Genomic DNA, 23,193 nt, shown 5'->3' on the forward strand with positions numbered 1-23,193 from the left:
TTCTAACACCTCTCCTTTCACCTCCTAGACTGCTCTCCTCTCCTCCCTAACTTAATCTGCTTGCTTCTCCCGCCTCCGGCTATCTGAACTCCTTGGCGGGCGTGGCCAACCACCTCGTAGTAATGTCCCTCATCCTGGTCCCCTTCTTGTAGTAATGTCCCCCTTCCTGGTTCTAATCTTGTAGTAATGTGCCCATCCTGGTCCCCTTCTTGTATTAATATGCACATCCTGGTCCCCATCCTGTAGTAATGTCCCCTATTGTGCTGTTCTTCACATACAAAAAAAAATTATTCTTCTTACATGTCCTCCGTTCCCTCGGCGCCCTTTTTTCAGCATATGTGACCTGCATGCATCATAGACCCCTTGACAATCGCAGTCTGATCCAGGTGTCCGCTCACGCCTGCACTTTATTTTCAGTTGAATGTGCATCCTTTACACACATTCAATTGAAATGTATTGCCGCACAGAGACAAGCTCTTTGGCTGGCAGCTGGCATTGGTATGGTGCAATCAGAGCTGACCTCATATGCCAACATCAGCTGCTGGCCTGTGATTGGCCTGCAGCTGGCATTGGTATAGTTGTGTAGAGAGCTTGTCTCTGCGCGGCGTCTGCAATATATTTCAATTGACTGTGCGCCCAAAGATGCACATTCAGTTGAAATAAAGCACTGACGTTGGTGGCCACCTAAACTAGGTCTTGATCATCAAGTGGTCTACTGTGCCTGCAGGCCGCATGAAGCACCCTCAAGGGCTGCATGCGCTGTATGCGCCACGTGTTTGAGATGTCTGATTATAGAGATTAGCTGTATAGGGAGAAGTGAGCTAATCACATAACTGCTTAGGGTGTAAAAATAGGTATTTAAAAGGGATCGTTAGTATCAGACCACCCCTTTAAGGATGAGCAAGTATGGTAGTTATTTTCATGATACTGTAATAATAATGTATTACATTGTTTATTGTATGGGATGAAAAATTAAATTGTTTTATAGTATGGGTTAGATGCGACAATCACGCTTTGTCATTTTTTCCAGCATAAATAGTTTTTTGTTAAAAATAAGGTTTTTTGAAAGATGTTAAAGGGAACCTGTCAGTAGAAATTTTGCACTAAACCTAAAAGTTTCCCCTTCTGCAGCTCCTGGGCTGCATTCTAGCAAGTTTCCTATTGTTTTTGTTCCCCCTTTTAGACCAAATTAAATACTTTATAAAGTTGTACCTTTTGGTATGCAAATCTTGTAAATTGTCCATGGGGGTGGGCTGTCTAGTGTCCGTTACTGTCCCTCCTGCCGCTGTACGCCGTCCCCCAACGCTCCATTTCATACCTCATGACGCCGCCCAGTGCTCCCGAGGTCTCGCGCATGCGCCGTGCCACTCTCGCGGTACTGAGCACTGTGCTCTGTGTGATTGCTGGTGACGTGTTGCGCAGGCGTGAGATTATGGGCGGCGCTGTGATTGTCATCAGCAAGTACCCGCCCATAATCTCGTGCCCGCGCTTTCCCCTCTACCTCCGCCGTTCTGTGCAAGCGCTGGCCAAATGAACTCACGTCACCTCTTACCCATCTTTCCCTGGACCAGGAAATAGATGGGAGGAGCGGAGCAGCACACCATGGTGACGTGGGTTCATCTGGCCAGCGCTTGCGCAGAACGGTGGAGGCAGAGGGGAAAGCGTGGGCACGAGATTATGGGCGGGTACTTGCTGATGACAATCACAGCGCCGCCCATAATCTCACGTCTGCGCAACAAGTCACCAGCGATCACACTGAGCACAGTGCTCAGTACCGCGAGAGTGGTACGGTGCATGCGCGAGACCTCGGGAGCACTGGGCGGCATCATGAGGTATGAAATGGAGCGTTGGGGGACGGCGTAAAGCGGCAGGAGGGACAGTAACGGACACCAGACAGCCCGCCCCCATGGACAATTTACAAGATTTGCATACCAAAAGGTACAACTTTATAAAGTATTTAATTTTGGTCTAAAAGGGGGCACAAAAACAATAGTAACCTTGCTAGAATGCAGCCCAGCTTCTGCAGAAAGGGAAGCTTTAAGGTTTAGTGGAAAATTTCCGCTGATAGGTTCCCTTTAAAGGGAATCTGTCAGCAGCTTTTTGCTACCTCACCTGAGAGCAACATGTTGTAAACAAAGAGATCCTGAATCCAGCGATATGTCACACTATTTACTGGTTGCAACTGTTCCTAAACAATCAAAGTTTTGAAATGTAGCTATTCAGCAGAGCTCAAAGAGCTCCTCCCGCCCACACCAAGCTTTCTAGATACAATTTCTAAAGACGGTGAGCTACTTATCTGTCACAGTCGTCTCCCTGTTTTTAGAGACTAGTGACTGCCTTTGGATTGGAGCCTCTCATCTCCATCTCGGACTTGACATTTAAATGCAGTTTCAATTTTGTTTGTACTGAAACAGTCAGTTTTGCTGCTAGCAGCTTTCCTTCAGTGCTTGTCAGCTGCAGCTGCTCTGTTGCCATGCCACTTTGTGTTTAACCCTTTAGTGACGGCGCTAATTTTCACCTTAATGACCAGACCAAATTTTGCAATTCTGACCAGTGTCACTTCATGAGGTTATAACTCTAGAACGCTTCAACGGATCCCGGTGATTCTGAGATTGTTTTTTCGTCACATATTGGACTTCATGTTAGTACCAAATTTAGGACAATATTTTTTGCGTTTATTTATGAAAAAAATTGAATATTGGCAAAAATTTTGAAAATTTAGCAATTTTCAACTTTTGAATTTTTATACCGTTAAACCAGAGATTTCTGTGACACAAAATAGTTAATAAATAACATTTCCCACTTATCTACTTTACATCAGCACAATTTTGGAAACAAAATTTTTTTTCGTTAGGAAGTTAGAGGGGTTCAAAGTTTATCAGCGATTTCTCATTTTTACATCAAAATTTACAGAACCATTTTTTTAGGGACCACATCACATTTGAAGTGACTTTGATAGGCCTAGATGACAGAAAATACCCAAAAGTGACACCATTATAAAAACTGCACCCCCCAAAGTACTCAAAACCACATTCAAGAAGTTTATTGACCCTTCAGGTGCTTCACATGAACAAAAGCAATGTGGAATGAAAAAAAGCAAAAATTAAATTTTACCTAAAAATGTTGCTCTAACCCAAATTTATTCACTTTTAGAAGAAATAACACAACAAAATGGACCCCAAAACTTGTTCCCCACTTTCTTATGAGCGCGCCGATACCCCACATGTGGTCAGAAACCTCTGTTTGGACAAATGGGAGGGCTCGGAACAGAAGGAGCAATATTTGAATTTTGGAAAGCAAATTTGGCTGAAATAGATTGCGGGCACCATGTTGCATTTACAGGTCCGCTAAGGTACCTAAACAGAAGAAATCCCTCACAAGTGACACCATTTTGGAAACTAGACCCCTCAAGGCTTCTATCTAGGGGTATAGTGAGCATTTTAGATCCACAGGTACTTCACAGATTTTGTTAACGTTACGTTGTCATATTGAAAATTTTAATAATTTTCTCAAAATTGTTGCTTTAGCATCAATTTTCTCACTTTTTCAAGAGGTAATTCCAAAAATTTGACCTCAAGGTTTGTTACCCACTTTTTTATGAGCGCGGTGATACCTCACATGTGGTCTGAAACATTTGTTTGGACAAATGGGAGGGCTTGGAACGAAAGGAGCAATATTTGAATTTTGGAAAGGAAATTTGGCTGAAAAAGATTGCGGGCACCATGTCACATTTGGAGGACCCCTAAGGTACCTAAACAGCAGAAACCCCGCACAAGTGACCCCATTTTGGAAACTAGGCCCCTCAAGGAATTTATCTAGATGTTTGGTGAGTACCCTGAACCCCCCAGGTGCTTCACAGAATTTTATAACGTTGAGCCATGAAAAAAAAAAAAAAATTTTACCACAAAATTGTTATTTCAACCAGGTAGCTTTTTTTTTAACAAGAGTAAAAGGAAAAAATTCAGCATAACATTTATTGTGCAATTTCTCCTGAGTATGCTGATACCTTATATGTGGTGGAAATCAACTGTTTGGGCGCATGGCAGGGCTCGGAAGGGAAGGAGTGCCATTTGACTGCAAAATTGGCTGGAATCAATAGCGGACGCCAGGTTGCATTTGGAGAGCCCCTGAGGTGCCTAAACAGTGGCGGTCCCCCACAAGTGACCCCATTCTGGAAACAAGACACCTCAAGGCTTTTATCTAGGTGTATAGTGAGCAGTTTGAATCCACGAATACTTCACAGAATTTGATAAGCTTAGGTTGCCATATTGAAAATTTTCATTTTTTTCACAAAAATGTTGCTTCAGCATCAAATTTCTCACTTTTTCAAGAGACAACAACAAACCGTGGACCCCACAGGTTGTTATCCAATGTCGTATGAGCACAGGGATACCCCACATGTGGCCAAAAACCTCTGTTTGGATAAATGGGAGGGCTTGGAATGGAAGGAGTACCATTTGAATTCTGGAAAAGTTGAGATAAATTGCGGGCACCATGTCACATTTGCAGGGCCCCTTGGGTACCTATACAGCAGAAACCCCCCACAAGTGACCCCATTTTGGAAACTGGATTTTATTCAGGAGTATAGTAAGCATTTTGAATCCACAGGTACTTCACAAAAATGTTGCTGTAGCAACAAATGTCTCACTGTTAGGCTATGTGGCCATGATCCAGCGACACGACGTCTAGTATACAGTGTCAGCCTCCTGCAGAGATGTGAGTGTTGTCCACGGGAGAACGCAGCTGCCCATGCCCACGATTTGGGTTCAGGCCGCTGTGGAGCTCTATGCTACCTGCAGAGAACACTCCTCTCCGCAGCATAAATTGACATGCTGAGGCTCGGGAAGTTGCGCCACACGTCAGTGTATGCTGCGGAGAAAAGAAGCACAGTGGGCACGGGATTTCTAAAAATCCTTCCACTGTGCTTCTACTGCACAACGCAGCGCTATGGACGCAGGGAAAACACTCTGCGCCCAAAACGCTGCAAATCCCGATTGTGGGCGCACAGCCTAAAATGCTACAATGGATGAATGGATAGATGTCAAACAAATATAACGTCCCACCCCCCTTCATATTCTAAACTGGCGCCCTTTAGTGCCTTTCATGTGGCACTAAAGGGTGCCTAGCCTTGTATTTAGCCCCCCAAAAAATAAATAATTAAAATAAACGACGTGGGGTCCCCCCTATTTTTGATAGCCAGCTAGGGTAAAGCAGACAGCTGTAGCCTGCAAACCACAGCTGACAGCTTCACCTTGGCTGGTGATCAATTTGGAGGGCTCCCCAGGCGTTTTTTAAAAAAAAACAAAACGTGGGGTCCCCCCCAAATTAGATCACCAGCCAAGGTGAAGCGGACAGCTGGGGTCTGGTATTCTCAGGGTGGGAAGAGCCATGGTTATTGGACTCTTCCCAGCCTAAAAATAGCAGGCCGCAGCATCCCCAGAAGTGGCGCATCCATTAGATGCGCCAATCCTGGCGCTTCGCTCCAGCTCATCCCGCGCCCTGGTGCGGTGGCAGACGGGGTAATATATGGGGTTGATACCAGCTGTAATGTCACCTGGCATCAAGCCCTGGGGTTAGTGATGTCACAGCATCTGAACAGATACCCGACATTACTAACCCAGTCAAGTAATAGAAAAAAATAAAGACAAAAAAAAATTTTATTTGAAAAAAAAAACTCCCCGAAACATTCCTCTTTTACCAATTTATTGAAAATAAATAAATTTCGGTCGCTGTAATCCATTTTGGAGGTCCCACGCCGACTCTGGATCTTCTAGAATATGGGGGGCACGTTCAGGGAACGTATCCCCCATTTTCTGGAAGAGCAAGATCTCCATGAGCAGTGTGGGTGCAGTAATCTGAGAATACTGCACTCACACTGCCCCGGTCCAACCTAGGGCAGAGTGACCTGCAGTAACCTTATTCTAGAATATGAGGGGCACGCTCACAGAACGTACCCCCCATTTTCTAGAACAGCAGTCTCTCCATGTGAGGAGTGTGGCTGCAGATTACCATACTCACCCTCCCCCGGTCCACAGTGCAGCAGCCTGTGTAGCAGCGACGTCAGAGTCCCTGCTTGCAGGGATCCAGCTGACAGCCGCTGTCTGCGCATGCGCCGCCAGCTTTCAAGAAGCAGGCGGCGTGATCGCAGGGACGGATCACCAGCAGACAGGTAACGTAAGACCGGGGGCTGGGGGGGGCTGGGGGGGGCTGGGCTGGGGGGGGTGACGGCGGGACAACTTTCTGCCGCATGTGACGTGTCACATGCGGCAGAAAGAGCAGGATGGATGCGGCCGCCATCTTCCACGCTCCGGAGGTGGGAGGGGGGAGGGGGGAGGCGGCTCTGGAGACCGGAGGGGGCTCCGGGGACCAGAGATCTCCGGTGGCCCGGAGGAGGGGTCAGGGGGAGGACATTTCCCTCCGATCTGAAATGTTTGATCATTTCAGATCGGAGGGAAATGAATGCAGAGCCGGCGGCGGCTGCAGTTTTCAGCGCGCGTCGGCGCCATCTTGGATTTTCCGGAGGGGGGGTAGGGGTGGTGGGGGGACTCTCCGGTACCGGGGGCTTTGGGGGCACTAAGGGCTCATATTTATTTCTCATCTGACATGTTTGATCACGTCAGATGAGAAATAAATCAATTTTACCGGCCATTTTTTTTTTTTAATGTTGTCGCCGGTATACGGTGTATACCGGCGATCGCATTAACGGGGTCCAAAAAAAACACCCCGATTCATAATCTTGGGGGTCTCAGCTACCTCCGGTAGCTGAAACCCCCGAGATTTTTCGTCACTGGGGGGCGCTACAAGCTTTTTCCGGCCTGACGTCTCAAGACGTCGGAACAGAATAAGTACCCTGTTTTTCCGACGTCTTGAGACGTTAGGCCGTCGCTATGGGGTTAAGTAGTTAGGTTTCTCAGCAATCTTTGCTGATTATACAAATCCATTTGTATTCTGGCCCTTTTTGTGGAAGGAGCTGTGAAGGAGCATTCCAGAAGCCAGACTTCAGCGTTTTGTTGCTTTCTCCCCTGTTTGTCTTACCTTTCCTTCTGTCATCTTAGAGCAGCCGTGGGGCTAGCGTCTCCCACCTGCCAACACACTATCCAGGGCTACCACAGGGTTTTTCAGGGTCTTGCTCAGCGACTGTTGAGGAGACTGTATAGGGCCTAGCTAGGAGAGTAGGGAGAGCTGCAAGTAAGGATAGGAGGTGTCCCATCTACTCCTCTCACTAGCGCCAAGGCCCACCATTGTTATTGTGTTTCCAGTGTTCCCCCTTACTTTTATTGTTTTGTTGTATATTTGTCGTGGGTCAGACATCTGTTGGTCTGAATGCGCCTGCCACGTCTTATAGCGTGACATTATCACAGAAAGGGGCGGAATCAAGTAAGTCCCCTCTCGCCAGCTAGTCACAGCAACGATAAGTTGCCGATGCTATAACAAACATTGCCTGTGAACAACCGCACACCGTGCGATAAGAGTTGCATGGCTGAAACTGTGTTATCCTTTGCAGCATGCTGTCTTCGGATTAATCCTTCGATGCTGCAGGTTTTTTTCACAAATGCAAAAAAGCAGCACAAATCATAGGGCCGAATCATCAATACTGGCATTTTTTTTACGCCAGTTTTTATGCAGAATCTGCCTGATTTAAAATGCTGCAAATTCATTAAGAAGTGTGCACATATTCCAGCTGCCATACACTGGAGAACGAAATTCATTTTAATCATAGTCCTGATTCTTTAAACTAGTGTAAAACTGTTCAAAATTTCTCAGAATTGTTGAGTGGATGCGGTGTGGCCTGGAAAATTCATTATAATACATCCCTTAAGAGTGGCAGTCTATAACTAGAGACTTCTGTCTGAGAAATTAATTTGGTGCATCCTAGTCCAGTTGACTCTTCAAGACTGGAAAACAGAATGTAATTTTTTATGAATTGGCCCTGGTCTGGAGTATATTTCTTCAGTACTTTATACTACCTTCATGGCATAACTTGGATTTATAGAACAGCAGTAGGCCATGCCGCCTCCTCCCAAAAGTTCCTTGCGCTGGTGTAAAAAGGCCAAAAGTTGCAACATTTTTGCCAAATTTCATCCTATGCAAACATTTTGCAACATTTTAATCAGTTTAATGCCAGATTGATGAATTGGGCCCAAAAGTGAAACTGCCTGTGACTGCTCCTTTTTGATCTTTAGGTGTAGCTTTGCTAGTTTACATCTGATGTGTTGCAGAATCTTGTATCCTCTATTCCCCATTTGTGATGGAGAAGTCCGTTCTACAAATACATCTGATCTCTCGTCTTCATGCCATGCAGTGACTGAAGAGTGGAAAATATTAGGAGATTTGCTTACCTCAGCATTGGCTGCCTATTTCTGCTGTAGCCTGCTGGAAAACCCACAATCAGAAGAAAGTGTGCAGCTCAGCGTAGCAAAGAATCTTGACTATTCCAGGGTCCACAAGTTGCCAAGTACCAGCATAAATGCCAATAAACCGCTTTCCTTGATGCATTACTGAGGCCAGCACCCTTGATGTCCTGGGCAGATCCCGACATCTGGGTTCACACAGTTAAGCATCTATCATTTCCCCGGTGGCTGACTTTTAACAATTTAGGAAGGAATCTGTGTTTATCTCATTCATGTTAATCATAAATTTATCTTGGCACATAAGTCCTATTTGCCATAAATACTGATGGATGACATACAATGATGTTTCCTCTGTACTACCACTTACATGGTCTCTTTGTAAAAATAGGATTTTTTTAATTTCAGAAACAGACTATGGATTTGTTTTTGGCTAGGATAATCAATATACAACCTCTGTTTTCCCTATATGGACAGAAGTGTATGTAACTTGAAGTGATACTCCAAATCACAATAAAATCTTCACAATAAATTATGATGCTTAGTTAAAAATTATAACTAAGTGTCATAAGTTTAAAATACCTGTTGTCTTCCTTTATTTCCTCTGATTCCCATTCCGCCCATGCTGTATATCGGCAGCAAGCATTCTGTAAGCACAGTATTCTTTGGACATTTGAGAAGAAGCCATTACTTCTAGAAAGACGGGGAGTGTCTTTGACATCCAAACAATTGCATAGTCAAATGTGAGACATTCCTCCTTGCTTTAAGATTGATAAGCCCATGACAGGTTAGTGTCTGAGACTTCCTTAGCACATGCCTTTTAGAGGATGGTAGTAGTTATTTTAAACTATGCACCGTGCATTAATTGTTACATGTTAGTTGTGGCGGAATCTCACCTTTAACATCATCATAGTAAATCCATACGTGTTACATTTCTGTAAATGCCTAGCTGTGTGTGTGTGTGTGTGTGTGTGTGTTGGAAATCATATGTGACAGTGATGGGCAACCTATACATGGACTATGAGGTTTTTCACTTATATTTTTCCATATTTGTTTATTTGCAGGAAATATCAAAAATTGCAGAAGATCATGAAGCCCTGGTAAGAATTTACTTTGCTTTACTGGACACTAATTACTCACCCTCTATATTGCTACATCTAGATGTCTGTGTGAGACAGCCCGAGGACCATGGTCCTTTCTCACAAGACGACCCTTTTTCCAGGTGCCTTATACCCTATTCAGGGTCCCCTTCCTTGTGCCAGAATTGAACAGCTGCTGTGTTAGACATGTCTTGTCAACTCATTGCATGGACGGCCACTCATCTTTTCACCTATAAAGGCCACCGTAGGGATATGTTTACTGAGATACTGATTTCACAGTGATAATGTCTGATTTATGGGGATAAGAGAAGATGAATCAGTATCATTCAGATGAACTTTTCTTTAAAAAAGTCTTGTCTTCTTAAACCTTTAAGCACCAAGAACTGGATTGCATCCTGTTTGCACAAAGCACCAAAACCTTTCTTAAATTAAATTTCTGGATAATATTTTTCTGCTTTGTTTTTCAGGATTTGACTACTGGATTCTGAATATAACCTTACACTGTAAGACTATATTCAGACAAATGCTCACTGATACAGATCCTCAATATTAGGCACATATACTAGTGGTACTCACTCGATCTCTATCTCTTATTTCTCTTTATCTTTCTCGATCACGAGACAAACACCTACTGATCAGATGGCTTATTTTAACATCAATATTTCAGTTTTAGGAAAACCTCACTAATCACTCTTTCAGTATGTATGATCAGGAGATAAAGCATATGGGCTTAATTGTTTTCAGTATTTTTGTTATTGTTGAGATAATAATCTACGCAGCAATTTGTTTACAGATGGCCAACAGATGTGAGATCTTGGAGTTATCACCTCTTCACATGCTTGCGCGCGTTAAAGGGAACCTGTCAGCAGATTTGGGGCCTATAAGCTGCGGCCACCACCACCGGGCTCTTATATACAGCATTCTAGAATACTGTATATAAGAGCCCAGTCTGCTGTGTAGAACGTAAAAATCCCTTTATAATACTCCCCTAACTGGCGGTGCAGTGCAGACTGGTCAGATGGGTGTCTCCGTTCTCCGGTATCGGCGCCTCCTCTTTCAGCCATCTTGTCCTCCTTCTTCTGAAGCCTGAGTGCATGACGCATCCCACATCATCCACTCTCACCGGCATTGAGGTCCTGCGCAGGTGCACTTTGATCTGCCCTGAGCAGGGAATGCGGGAGTCCTTCTTAAGTGGATTGCCTAATAATATTTAATAGTGTCCGGGACTGAACAGGCCCCCTTAGGTCTATGAGGGGGAAATACAATTTTTGATAAGAGATGTTTCTTTACATAAAAGCACAAAATGTCCACTTGAAGATACTTATGATGGAAGGTGAAAAGAGTTCATGAAAGGCATGATTAGAAGCTCTTCAGTCAGTGGATTGATGAAGATTTCCCACCTTCACGATATGCATAGCCATTAAAGGGAACAGCTGATTCATACTTCCTGAACCACAGGCAGCATGAATCAGACACGGCTGTATTATTGCAGCCGTGTACTTTTTATTTGGAAATGCTGCCGCATTGAAAATTCGGCTGGAAATTAGGTGACTTGGCTGACTAGTCCACGGTAGGTCCCTGGCGGCTTCCCTTGACTGATGGGTCTCTCCCCATGTGTTTGTATAGAGAGAATCTTGTTAGTCTAGGAAAGGCGCAAGAGAAGCTACCAAGAACCTGTCTCAGACAATTCATCAAAAACGCATAATCTGGACGACATTCATTGTTTTCTCTGAAACTCTACAGCACTTCAGAGCAAGATATATGCGGCTGCAATAACACAAGCAGCTCGAGCAGCATGAATCTCCTGTCACGTTCCCTTTTATTTAAAAGAGGAAAACAATTAAATTATTAACTGGTAATGGATGTAATCTTCTTAACCCACAAAATAAAGTTAACAAGTCAATTATTACTGTACGATGAATGCTATAAAAGAAAAATAACACCATAGTGCGATTTACGCGTTTCGATGCACCTAGGTTATAATTAAGAGGCATGTTGCCTCGAAACGCGTAAAGCACACTAAGGTGTTTTTTCCTAATACCTGTTTGTTACCCATTTTTGTAAAGTTTTTTTTTATGGAATAAAATCTGCTCTTTTATGAAATGCTGGATTCATTTTTTGGATTTTACCTATGAAATTTATTTGAAAGGCTGTCAAGGACTGAGCGTGGTCTGTCACTGCTGCTAGGCCGCAGAAGAAAATAGACAATATCCGAGGAATTTGGGAAATTGTAATATAAAGTAACTGCCATTTACTATCCATTAATATAGTAATAATTGTATACCAGTGTCGCCAGTGGCTGGGCGGGCTTCCAAACGCACAGAAAAATAAAATACAAAAATATAAGTAATGGCACTATATTTTCCCTTTAATGTGCCCCTTTAGGTGACAGCAGGTAACGGGCAGGAGAATCTTTTTGACCCATAATAAAGATGTTGTGTCTGCTGCTTTATCTCATAATACAGTAACCTTGGAATAACTGATCTCATTCTGAGGAGGAGCGGAATAAATATCTTGAATACATGGTAATAAATGGCATCTGCAGTGTGAGCTCATTGAATCTGCAGCAATACTATACACAGACATAATAGAATACTGCTAAGTGTTTTATGTTCTAGTGAGTTTTTAAAGGACAAACGCTTTAATTATGTTAAGTATTTTGTGCAGAACATTTTGTGTGGGGAATGACATTAGGAAATGATAATCATGCTTTTCAGCCAACATTGTAACCATGCTTTAGAGGATGGACCTGTATGCTATCTAATACTATATATAGTACAAAAAGCCCACATTCTACCTTTAGGCTGAAGATCACAGATTGCAGAGTACATAATAGAAAGGGGGAATCCCATCTCCAAGATCGTATCCCAATATAATAATAGTATTATTAGCAAAAACCTTCAATTAAAAATATAGTATAAATGAAGAAACTATACAACATAAATAACGAATATGAGGCAAATCAGATGGATGCGATCATATTAAGGGGCATCCATGCCACAAATATATCAAGTCTTTATGGAAATATGAGAGAAGTGTTCGTCCCTAACATATCAGGAAGAATGTTGGAAGGGTGGGCAAGGCAGTTGGGAGATGAAGAGGGGGAAGAGGAGATTTTGAATGGTGATGAGAAAGAAGATTGTGAATGAGAACTTAAGAGATACCCATTCAGGATCATACATAGAGCTATCTATGGATTTAATATACTGAATGCAAGACATCCAGATAAGATGATGAGTTGTCCAAATTGTGGTACGGAAAAAACAGATCTATATCATGGGATATGGCAGTGCGAGAGGATTAAAAGATTTTGGAAACAAGTCCAAGGGCTAGTGAGGAAAATCTGGAAAAGAAATGTAGAGTTGGATCCAATGGTCTGGTTATTTCACTATCAGCATCGGGAGGAGGGAGAGAAAGGGGGAGACAAGTTACCGAATCTTTTCCATGATATAGCAATGATAAGTAAAAGGGCTATTCTTCAGAAGTGGCTGGTGAAGGAAATACCAACAAAAGAAGAACTTGTTAATCAATTGAAAAAAATGCTCATGTTGGAGAAGGTGATGGAGGAGAGATGTAAAGAAAGGATGACAGCAAAATGTTTCAGTAAATGGAGAAAGTTCATAAGCGTTATATGTTCTAGAGAAGAAACAATACAAATAATGTCCACATTTGTGTCTACGGAATGGTACATGAAGGAAGACCTGTCAGGGTCCCTGTGCAAGCTGAAAGTATAGCTGGCCAAATTCTGGGTTGTGTCGCATGGAGAGGGGAGGGGAGGGATAGTGTTTACAAGTAATGTTTGTAACAAGTTATCAAGGAATGCTGAAGGGGGGTAGCGGAGACTGAATAATGGAAATATACACTGACGAAGAAGGGGAAGGAGCAAATTTGATGACTGTGACAAATATTTGATCGATAAATTGTAGAGACTGTTATTTGATATTTTGATTTGTTGACCCTTATTTTCTTCATTCTGTACCCTATTTTACCATTACAAGAAAAGAAATAAAAAATTTGGTTTAAAAAAAAAAAAAAAAAATATAGTATAGTTCTCCTGATTAGCTATGCCTCTTAAGGCCCCTTTACACGCTGAGACTTTCAGCGATCCCACCAGCGATCCCAACCTGGCCGGGATCGCTACAAAGTCTCTGGTGAGCTGTCAAACAGGCAAACCTGGCCAACGACGCAACAGCGATCCGGACCTGCAGAACGACCTAGCTAGTCAAACACTGGAAACGAGTGATGTGTCACAATATCTGTCAATCACTATTCTCTGTCGGTCTCTCCCTCTCGGTCTCTATTCTCTCTCTGTCGGTCCGTCACTATCTCTGTCCCTCTCTCACAGTCTGTCGGTCATTTTCCCCTCCTCTCTCATACTCACCGATCCCCGATCCCCGGCGCGGCGCTGCACGGCATTCACACTGCTGCGGCAGCTTTTACTATTTTGAAAAAGCCGGCCGCTCATTAAACAATTTCGTATTCCCTACTTTCCCTGCCCACAGGCGCAAATGATTGGTTGCAGTGAGACACGCCCCCGCGCTGAGTGACAGGTGTCTCACTGCACCCAATCACAGCAGCCGATGGGCATGTCTATACAGTGCAGTGAAATAAATAATAATTAAAAAACACGGCGTGCGGTCCCCCTCAATTTTAATACCAGCCAGATAAAGCCATACGGCTGAAGGCTGGTATTCTCGGGATGGGGAGCTCCACGTTATGGGGAGCCCCCCAGCCTAACAATATCAGTCAGCAGCCGCCCAGAATTGCCGCATACATTATATGCGACAGTTCTGGGACTGTACCCGGCTCTTCCCGATTTGCCCTGGTGCGTTGGCAAATCGGGGTAATAAGGAGTTATTGGCAGCCCATAGCTGCCAATAAGTCCTAGATTAATCATGTCAGGCGTCTCCCCGAGAATCCTTCCATGATTAATCTATAAGTTACAGTAAATAAACATACACACCCGAAAAAATCATTTATTAGAAATAAAAAACACAAACACATTCCCTCATCACCAATTTAATCAGCCCCAAAAAGCCCTCCTTGTCCGGCGTAATCCACGGACCTCCAGCGTCGCTTCCAGCTGTGCTTCATGGAGGTGACAGGAGCAGCAGAAGACCCCACCGCTCCTGTCACCTCCACGCAGCTAATGAAGACAGCCGCGCGATCGGCTGCGCTGTCACTGAGGTTACCCGATGTCACTGGATCCAGCGGTGGCCGCGGGTAACCTCAGTGACAGCTCAGCTGATCGCGCTACTCACCTCAGTTTCTGCGTGGAGCTGACCGGAGCGGCGGTGAGTAGCGCGATCAGCTGGGCTGTCACTGAGGTTACCCGCGGCCACCGCTGCATCCACCGCTGGATCCAGTGACAGCGGGTAACCTCAGTGACAGCTCAGCCGATCGCGCGGCTGTCCTTCATTAGCTGCGTGGAGGTGACCGGAGCGGCGGTGTCTTCTGCTGCTCCTGTCACCTCCATGCAGCACAGCTGGAAGCGACGCTGGAGGTCCGTGGATTATGCCGGACAAGGAGGGCTTTTTGGGGCTGATTAAATTGGTGATGAGGGAATGTGTTTGTGTTTTTTATTTCTAATAAATTATTTTTTCGGGTGTGTATGTTTATTTACTGTAACTTATAGATTAATCATGGAAGGATTCTCGGGGAGACGCCTGACATGATTAATCTAGGACTTATTGGCAGCTATGGGCTGCCAATAACTCCTTATTACCCCGATTTGCCAACGCACCAGGGCAAATCGGGAAGAGCCGGGTACAGTCCCAGAACTGTCGCATATAATGTATGCGGCAATTCTGGGCGGCTGCTGACTGATATTGTTAGGCTGGGGGGCTCCCCATAACGTGGAGCTCCCCATCCTGAGAATACCAGCCTTCAGCCGTATGGCTTTATCTGGCTGGTATTAAAATTGGGGGGACCACACGCCGGTTTTTTAAATTTTTTAATTATTTATTTCGCTGCACAGTATAGACCCGCTCACCGGCTGCTGTGATTGGGTGCAGTGAGACACCTGTCACTCAGCGTGGGGGCGTGTCTCACTGCAACCAATCATAGGCGCCTGTGGGCGGGGAAAGTAGGGAATACGAAATTGTTTAATGAGCGGCCGGCTTTTTCAAAATAGTAAAAGCCGCCGCAGCAGTGTGAATGCCGTGCAGTGCCGCATCGGGGATCGGTGAGTATGAGAGAGGAGGGGAAAATGACCGACAGACTGTGAGAGAGGGACAGAGATAGTGACGGACCGACAGAGAGGGAATAGAGACCGAGAGGGAGAGACCGACTGACAGAGAATAGTGATTGACAGATATTTTGACACATCACTCGTTTCCAGTGTTTTAAGTCCCCTTTACACACTGAGACTTTGCTGCACAGCTGGTAAACAAAGGACCAAAGAATGGTCCTTAACGATTTGTAGCGATCAGCAACTTTACAGCAGGGGCCAGGTCGCTGATGTGTTTCACACACTGCAATGTCACTGGGGAGGTCGCTATTACGTCACAAAACCGGTGACGTTACAGCGATGTCGTTTGCGATGTTGCAGTGTGTAAAGCCACCTTTACCTCATGTGCAGGGCATTGCAGCAGCTTAGATATCCATGATTATGATGACCACTCATATAGTAACAGTTGCTTGAGTTGGTATTGTGACATTGCACACAGTTTACACACTGCATAATGGGGTTACTCACTCTCTTTCTGGTCCTCAAGGCAGTACACAGGAACACTTTTCATAAAAAAATAAATAAATAAATAACTAAAGTCCAGTTTGTTTATTTAAGACCTTATAAACTACACTTGCAACATAAACACAAAGCCTCTTCTGGCTTACAGGAACATACACTGTATTACAGTCAGTTTTTACGGTGGCATCACCCACATAGATTTGGATAGTTCTTCGCACTAGTATCCCACTGACCCCATCCAGTATTCACACACGGCTTTCAAGTCCGTTACGTTCCCACAAAGGTTTCTTTACAGGGCATTGCATTCCTCCAAACAATGACCCCGATCAGATAAAGCAAAACCTCTCTTCTCCCAATGGGTCCCTTCAGCGAGGCTTCTTACCTCTATCCAGTGTTTTTCAGCCTCCTCACTCTGAGGCTGCTTCTCTCACACTGACTCCTGTCAGTCCACACACCTCTAGCAGAGGATCGTTCTCACAGCCCAGCACTCTCCATACTGGCTGTAGTCTCTCCACATGTCAAAACACACACTCCATTTTACCTGTATCATGTGACACATCAGACACTTCCATGTGGATAGCCAGACCCACCCATCTCTCCAACTACCTGTGAACCTGCTCTGCGAATACTTTAATCAAAGCTTGTGGCACTACAAGTACCAGTACGGACTTCCAGGTTTACACCACTTCTGTGGTGCATACTGGCCATTAACCATGTCGCCAGTTGCCATCTTACAGTATCCATGGATACCTAAGCTACTGCAATGCCCTGCACATGAGGTAGGGGACATACCTAATCAAGAGGACTGTACTACATTTCTTAATAGAGGCATTTGCCAATATTATTATTACACCTACTACATATTGGGATAGGATCTTGTACATGGGAATACCCCTTTTAACTTTTAACCATTAAAATCATTGGTAATTCGGTCGCCAAATAAGACAATGCATAAAAAGAAAGGTAAAACAGTAGAACGCTAATGTTACAGGGCTCAATAGCATTCATAAAATTCTACTCCAATTAGTATGGATATTTATATTCAATTGAATAGTTATAACCCTAAAAATAGCAGTTGAGCCTAGCGCCCTCAAGAGGACATTTGGTTACACTTCTTATGCAAGTACTGTCAACCCCATATACTGTTAGACCTTCTTAGCTCCAGCCTTATTTGTGAGACACATAGAAGATAGTGTTCAGTATAGCATGTCCTGAAAAGACAGCTGAGTAAGGCACCCCATTGGCGGATGTTTGATCACCTCGTCCTATAGGAGTACCATCAGCCCTATTTCTCAATTAGAACTAAAGGGCCATTTAGTTCTACCCCAATCGGTATAACACATGGAACATGGATGATGATTAATGACCCATAAGGACATTTGGGTCAGTGTCTTATATCCCAATAAGAACCTTTATATTTATCCAATTAATCTCCCCAATTGGTGGGCTATATGGAAACCTAGTATGTGGTTATCATCCTAATGAGGACGGTTTAGGTTAATGCTCTGAAAGGGACAGTGCTACAGCAGTGCTATAAATGGGGACAATCACCATCTCCTATGAACGGCCGCTAAATGCTGGCTTTCACAAGAGATTTGTCATGATGACAAGCACTGGAGTCTTCAGCAGACTGTCATGGCAACCCATTTTCGCACCCTGCGATCATGTCAGGGGTGCGCTTCACATGCGGCTGTTAGAGGCAGATGATGTCAGCCATTATCAGCCAGAAAAGATGTGGGCTCGGCCAGCATCAAAGTCAGGGAGCCGGCATATGACGTATCAGTACGTCATATGTCGGTAAGCGGTTAAAGAGAACCTGTTAGGTCCCATAATGCTGTTATCCTGCAGATACGGGATTAATCTGAAGGTTAGTAGAAAAAAACTTACAGTACCTTAAACTGGAGGTTAATAGCATTATGAAGGTACCCAGTCACTGTATTAAAAGTGGGGCACCCAGGAGAAATTGAACTTTATTTCTCCCGGGAGCCACCGGCTTTTAGTCATGCAGCAATTACATGCAGCCCTGGAGTAATTACAGTCACCACTTAAAGCAGCAGCTGTAAGCACGACCTGGCACTGACTGACAGCTCGTGGTTCAGAGCTGGCTGTCAGTCAGTGTCGGGTCATGCTTAGAGCTGTCGTTCCCAGTCCTGTGAGTGGTGACTAATTGCTTCCATACCGAAAGCTGGGCACAACCATCACATTAGTAACCTACAGATTAACCCTATATCTACAGGTTAATTGCGTCATTGGACCTCTCAGATGCCCTTCAACCTTATGTCCTGAATAGGAGCATAAGATCAATTGAATTCCCCCCCAATCGATGGGGTATATGGAGTAGTGTCTTTAAGAAGACCGTTGGGGATGGTGTCCTCTAGAGAACATTCAGTTGCCCAATTTAAGTATATTCACCTTATGTTCCTGTTAGCACCATAAATTAATTGAATTCCACCCCAGGTGGTGGGATATATGGAGTGTCGTCCTATAAAGGACAGTTGTAAAAGTATGTTTCTCATTGTCAAGTGTCCTAAAAAGGACAATTAGTTGAGATATCCCTAAAAGGATAGTGAAAATAAGCGACTTAAAACGTACATTTGATGAACTTGCCCTATTTAAGTCCTGTGTCCAGGTCCATATTTTAGGGCAGGACTTAGGACCTTTACATTTCCTTGTCTAACGTGTTTCCTCCTAATGGAGTCATCAGGACATGATGGTAGATAGTAGATTAAAGATATTGCTTAGCGTATGGCATAGCAACAAGACCACTCTAAACCGGAAAATCCTTTTGATATATCCTTATTCCTTAGTAGTCTGTGTCCTAGTTCATTTGCTTTACTGACTATTATTCTTGGCTTTCTAGTGACACCTAGTGTCAGAAGCTAAAAATTATTTTAGTGTGAAAAAATACTGAGATCAGGACATACCGGTACTTCGCTTTTTATGTGAATGGGCAATACATTATTACAGTGCTCCAAATTGGTAGAAGAAAACTAATAATTTTTTGTTCATTATTTAATTTAGTTTAAAACAAAAATATTATAGCTATTCTGTAAGCAATTAGCTGTTTGTGCATTATGGCGCAATCATGCCAAAAAAGTGAAGCACTTTATAGCACTCTTTCGTATAAATGGGAGGTTGTTAAATGTACAAACACTGATCCTCCTATATGAGTGGTGCTCTAGAGGCCGCTCTCTACTCTGGTTAGTGGAAGACCATCTCAACTGAAGGAACTCCAACGTGAGTGGTGCTCTAGAGGTAACCATCTGTTCTGGCTAGTAGTAGACCTTCTTGACTGAAGGAATTCCAATGTGAGTGGTGCTCTAAAAATCACTATCTGCTCTGCCTAGTGGAAAACCATCTCGACTGAAGTAAGTCCAACATGAGTGGTGTTCTAGAGGTCACTAATTACTCTGGCTAGTTGAAGACCATCTCGACTGAAGGAACGCCAATGTGAGCGGTGCTCTAGAGGTCACTCTCTGCTCTAGCTATTGAAACACCATCTTGACTGAAGGAAATCCGTGACTGGTGCTCTAGAGTTCACTCTCTGCTCTGGTTAGTGGAAGACAATCTCGACTGAAGGAACGCCAATGTGAGTGGTGCTCTAGAGGTCGCTCTCTGCTCTGGCTAGTGGAAGACCATCTCGACTGAAGGAACGCCAATGTGAGTGGTGCTCTAGAGGTCACTCTCTGCTCTGGCTAGTGGAAGACCATCTTGACCGAAGGAACGCCAATGTGAGTGGTGCTCTAGAGGTTGCTCTCTGCTCTGGCTATTGAAAGACCATCTTGACTGAAGGAACTCCGTGAGTGGTGCTCTAGCGGTCACTCTGCTCTGGCTAGTGGAAGACCATCTCGACTGTAGGGACTCCAACTTGATTGGTGGTCTGGAGGTCACTATCTGCTCTGGCTAGTGGAAGACCATTTCAACTGGAGAAAATATAATGTGAGTGGTGCTCTAGAGGTCACTCTCTGTTGTGGCTAGTGGAAGATGATCTCTACTGGAGGAACCAATTGTTCAATTTGAAATGTAATTTTCAGTTCATGCAGGTTCCTAATAATAAGTATTCATAACTTGGCAATATGAAAGCACTATTTTCTACTACACCTTGTATAACCCTTACATTACCATTAACTCAAATATCCACACACACTGAACAATCATTCCATGCACCAAAAGTGGAAGCTCTCAGAAAAATGTTACTCTATTAGCATATCTAAAAAAAACACCTTTCAAAATGGAAAAAATGACATATACAGCAGGAGAGGACACGATTGCTGTGATAATTAACCAATAGATCCCTAAGTCTACAAAATATCGCATACACAATAGGATTTTTAAATATAACTTAAAGTGCAATCCAATGATCTTGTATAGTTTTTAACAGCTGTGATTGTATAATGTATGCTCTCCATGGAGAACGTTACACTAATAATATAATGGACATATAATGTGACTTTGTATAGTTAGGCAGAGGTTCTCAATGTGCTGTGCTGGTAACTCTGGGTACAGCCACAGGAGTGTGACTGGATGGACAGGAGGGGGTTCAGGCTGCTGCTGAAAAGTAATATAACATGGCATTCTTTAGTGTCCGGTAATCTTTCATTGCTAATTGCCAAGGCGCTCAAAGTGCGAGCCAACAGCGTTGTTCTAATGGGACATTCTGACTCAGGTGATAGTTATTTGCTCCCATATTCCCCCAAAATTATGCCGCTATATTGCACCAGTTCAGAATTTCCCAAAAGGGCATGCTCAGTGAGATTAGGCCAGTATTTATGTAAGTGATCACTATGCGCCCCCAGCAGCAACCTACACTTAAGCTAAAGTAGACAAAAAGATTTAAGGACAAGAGAACAAGTCATTCAGCAGTGTAAATATGGGGCAACTCCCAAATCAATAGCTACACAAAAAAGGCCAGCACCTGGAGTTTTCAAAGTCCCCTATAATAGTAAGGATCATATTCCTATGTCCATACAATGTGAATCAGAAACTTGTTGGGTTTATTTTATATTAAAACAGCAATTTTATTAGATATTTACTTCAATAATTCTGGACAGTCATACATAATTTACAGTTCTTACACAAAAAATTAGGAAAAAGGAACAAAATACTCAGGACAACAATTGAGGACAAGGAAATGCCCCAAAAAGAGTATCCACAGGGTGAGTCAGTCGGTGGGATAAAAATATCATCAGCCAAAAAATACAGACTGGTGTCTCACAGAAGATCTCCATATAACAAAATCCAAATGTATATTCTATTTTCACCACAAGGTGGTGCTCCAGCAGCACAATATCTATGGCAATATATACCGATAGCTGGAAAATTGTCCAAACGGCATTTTCTATGGAGAAAATAAATAACATTGTGACATGACCAAATGGATGTGCCCCAGGCACTGTGCACTGTATGGGTGAGTAGCCATTTGAACAATTTTCCAGCCAGCAGTTTATATTGCCTTAGACAATGTGTTACTGGAGCACCACCTTGTGGTGAATATAGAATATACACAATATTTGGATTTTGTTATATGGAGATCTTTTGTGAGACACCAGTCTGCTATTTTTTGGCTGATGTTCTTTTTATCCCAACGACTGACTAACCCTGTGGATATCCTTTTTGGGGCATTTCCTTGTAATCAATTGTTGACCTGGGTCATTTTTTCCCCTTTTTTTCCCCTCATTTTTTCATGTAATAATTGTAAACCATGTATGACTGTCCAGAATTATTGATGTAAAATTGTTTAATAAAATTACCGTTCTTTTATGCCAAAAAAACAAGTTTCTGATTCACATTGTATGGACAGATCAATACGAACCTTCGTATTGTAGGGGTGTTTGAAAACTTAAACTAGAGTGTTCCCTTTAACCCCTTCATGAACAGCTGATTTTGTGCTTTCCGTTTTTTTTCATCATTCTTCTTCCGAGAGATGTAACTTTATTTTTCAATCAATCTGGTCATGTGAGGGCTTATTTTTTTACAGAATGAGCTGTACTTTTAAATGAAAGTATGAGTTTTACCATATAGTGTACTGGAAAAAGGCAAAAAAAATTCCAAATGTGGAAAAATTGCAAAAAAAGTGCGATATCACTATTGTGTTTGAGATATTTTATTTACTGTGTTCACTATATGGTAAACCTGATGTGTCAGTGTGATGCCTTAGGTCGGTGCGAGTTCGTAGACACCAAACATGAATAGGTTTACTTTTATTTAAGGGGTTAAAAAAATCAGACGTTTGTCCGAAAAACGTGGCTTAAGTTTTGTGCCATTTTCTGCAACCCGTAGCGTTCTTATTTTTTGGGACCTATGGCTCAGTGACTGCTTATTTTTTGCATCTTGAGCTGACGCTTTTAACGGTACTACATTTTGATGGCCTGTTATTGCATTTTGCAGAAAATTTGTGGCGACCAAAAAACGTATTTTTGGCGTTTGGAATTTTTTTGCAGCTATGCTGTATACTGATTAGATTAATTGATTTTATATTTTGATAGATTGGGCATTTCTGAACACGGCGATACCAAATGTGTGAATATTTTTTAACCCTTTCATTTTCAATAGGGTAGAAGGGGGGTGATTTGAACTTTTTAATTTTTTTTTTTTTATTTTTCAAAACTTTTTTACTTTTTTATTTTACTAGTCCCCCTTGGGGGCTATAAGGATCAGCTGTCTGATCGCTCATTCATTTCTCCCGATCAGAGCAACACCGCTCAGACCGGGATAAATGATCATCTCTTGTAGCAGCCAGTACTCGGCTGTTTCTTACAGGACCTGAGTCGTGAGCTACAGGAGTCCTCACATGACCCTGTGCTACCATGACAACCACCGGATCCACGTGATAATGTCACGTGACTTCCGGCATCAGCTTGTGAGTACAGATCTACGCGATCGCCGTTAACATGGCGCTGTCACGTCTTGACAGCTCCATTTAAGGGGTTAAAAGGCACAGGTGGAATGCGATTCCACGCGTGCCTGGCAGGTACAAATCAGCTGACATGTGCACTCATCGCCGCAGGCTGCTTGCAGCAGACCGCGGGGATTAACACTATGACCACTAGGACGT

General features: G+C 43.4%; 1 protein-coding gene across 2 annotated transcripts in view; it reads left to right on the forward strand.

Moving 5' to 3' along the window:
* Window positions 1-23,193, forward strand: part of ELMO1 (engulfment and cell motility 1) — a 512,012-nt gene that overhangs the window by 166,308 nt on the left and 322,511 nt on the right. For both annotated transcript variants that reach the window (XM_075315126.1, XM_075315127.1), the window contains exon 8: window positions 9,413-9,448. In XM_075315126.1, the coding sequence (XP_075171241.1) occupies window positions 9,413-9,448 (36 nt within the window). The remainder of the gene's footprint in view (window positions 1-9,412; window positions 9,449-23,193) is intronic.

Source organism: Anomaloglossus baeobatrachus, chromosome 6 (genome assembly GCF_048569485.1).
Source record: "Anomaloglossus baeobatrachus isolate aAnoBae1 chromosome 6, aAnoBae1.hap1, whole genome shotgun sequence".
NCBI lineage: Eukaryota > Metazoa > Chordata > Amphibia > Anura > Aromobatidae > Anomaloglossus > Anomaloglossus baeobatrachus.